Genomic DNA, 1,991 nt, shown 5'->3' on the forward strand with positions numbered 1-1,991 from the left:
CCTGGGCCTGCCATGCTGGCCCCACCCCTGGGGTACTCTTGAGACTGGGTGTGGTGGTGCATGCCTGTAATCCCAGCACTTGGGAGGCTGTAAACAGTAGAATCACTGAGTCTGATCTAGTTGTGAGACCCTGAATACCCTGTCAACCTTTCCCTAAAATACAGAAAGAAAAGAAAGAAAGCTTGACGCCCCCCCCCCAAAAAAAAACATCAAGTCTGACACTATACAATGCTTCTAGCTAGTGCCCTCCACATGCATAAGTGTGGCTCAAAGCCAGGACTTGGACAGAAAGTATATAGAACAAGACCACAGAGTGGGCTCTTGCTCTGGCAAGTACAGCCTGCCTGGAACTCTCAGAAAGTCACATACGCAAGCACACAAGGCAAACACGTAACCCCGAGGGAAACATGCCCTTGCTGCCCAACCAAAGTCAGAGGGCCTGCTGGAGGCCCATAGATTTTGTGGACCAAATCAAGAGAGCCTACCAGGGCTGCTGCTAAATTCTGGTCTGGAAAGCCAAGGAATTAAAAGGATAACTTTGTTCCCTTGAGCTGAGACACCCCACCCTATGCCCTGCTCAGACCCTAGCATGAGTCTGCACCTCCCTGCTCACAGGTGTGGATGGCCAGCTCTGCTGCCAGCCCCTGGGCTCCCACACACGCGAGCACTCAACACAGGACTGTACTGATTGCTCCAGCCTCTGCTTCCATGTGGAGCCCTCCTACAAGGATGCTGGGTTCTCCTCATTCAAACCCCACAGTAATGGGCAGGCTATGAGTACTCACTCATACCTTCCAAACTGCATTGGACAGCTGGCAGCATAGGCAAACACTGGCAGGGGCAAAGAAGTTAGGGACATCAGTGACCTCTGTGATCCAGGAAGATGTGGGATCTGGAACCAGAGGCACCCCAAGAAAGACAGGCCTTATCTCTGAGCCTTAGGGGTCTTGTCTGAAAAATTGGGGCCCAGGAACTATAACAGGATGTTTCACCTCTCTACAGGTATATGTAAGTTTAAAAAGAATTTAACCATGAAATCTTACAAACCTCTGGGCTGTCACCCATAAGGGTTTATGTGAGCTCCCTCCAAGGGTGACCCTTTTCTTGGTTTCTGTTCCTACCAAGGCCACTCCACAACCAGTCTCCTCCACGTGTCAAGAGCAGCCAGAAGAAGCAGCAAGCAGCAAGCTGTACTCAGGGAGCCCATGGAGCCAGACATTAAGGATGAGGCAGATATTCCATGCAAATGACAAAGGTGCAGAGCTAAGAGCAGCAGTGTGTCCAGGTTGGGAGCCTGGCCAGAACGCCAGAGGTGGGTGCACACCTACGAGCGCCCACATGAAGCCTTGCTATTGCCCACAGATGACCCTGGGCACTTCTGCCCTTACAGGAGCCTTCTTCCATTGCAATAAAATGAGAAACATGCTTTCCACTGCATTGGTATAAATACATTATTACAAATACATTAAATATATTAATGTGTGTATATGAAGACATTTTTATGTAACAGTTTATTTGTAAAACAGACCCTAAAAGTACAGTGAGCCTTTGGCACTGGGTCTCTCATACCTAATGAATAAATCAATCCTGCTTTCTTTTTTTTTTTTTGTATTTTAGAGAATGGTCTACAGGGTGTTCAGGGTCTCACTACTAGTATGGACTCGTAGTGATTCCCCTGTTTACAGCCTCCCAAAAACTGGGATTACAGGCGCGCACCACTACCCCCAGTCTCAATTACTGGCTCAGTGTGCGGGGGGGGGGGGGGGGTTGGGCCTGCACTGCAGGCCGGAGGATCAAACCCTCCTCGCTGCTGCATCTTCCTGAGCCGGCGCATTAATCCGCTGAGCTATTTGGCCGGCCCTAATCAATCCTGATTCTACTACATGTTCTTGGTGCAATTAAGGGGCAACCAAAGTAGGTAGAAAGGGCCAGCTGTAGAAAGGGCCAGCTGGTTGTGCTGGTTGATTACCTACCGCTGATAATTGCATGTA

At 49.7% G+C, this 1,991-nt stretch overlaps 1 protein-coding gene across 1 annotated transcript in view; it reads left to right on the forward strand.

Annotated features, from left to right (window-relative positions):
- Tssk2 (testis specific serine kinase 2) overlaps positions 1–1,302 on the forward strand; it is a 14,739-nt gene extending 13,437 nt beyond the window's left edge. Inside the window, exon 2 of the mRNA XM_023711644.1 lies at positions 1,126–1,302. Coding sequence (XP_023567412.1) covers positions 1,126–1,250 — 125 coding nt within the window. The 3' untranslated portion in view covers positions 1,251–1,302. The remainder of the gene's footprint in view (positions 1–1,125) is intronic.
- Positions 1,303–1,991: the final 689 nt, after the last annotated feature.

Source organism: Octodon degus, unplaced genomic scaffold, assembly GCF_000260255.1.
Source record: "Octodon degus isolate 3935 unplaced genomic scaffold, OctDeg1.0 scaffold00021, whole genome shotgun sequence".
NCBI lineage: Eukaryota > Metazoa > Chordata > Mammalia > Rodentia > Octodontidae > Octodon > Octodon degus.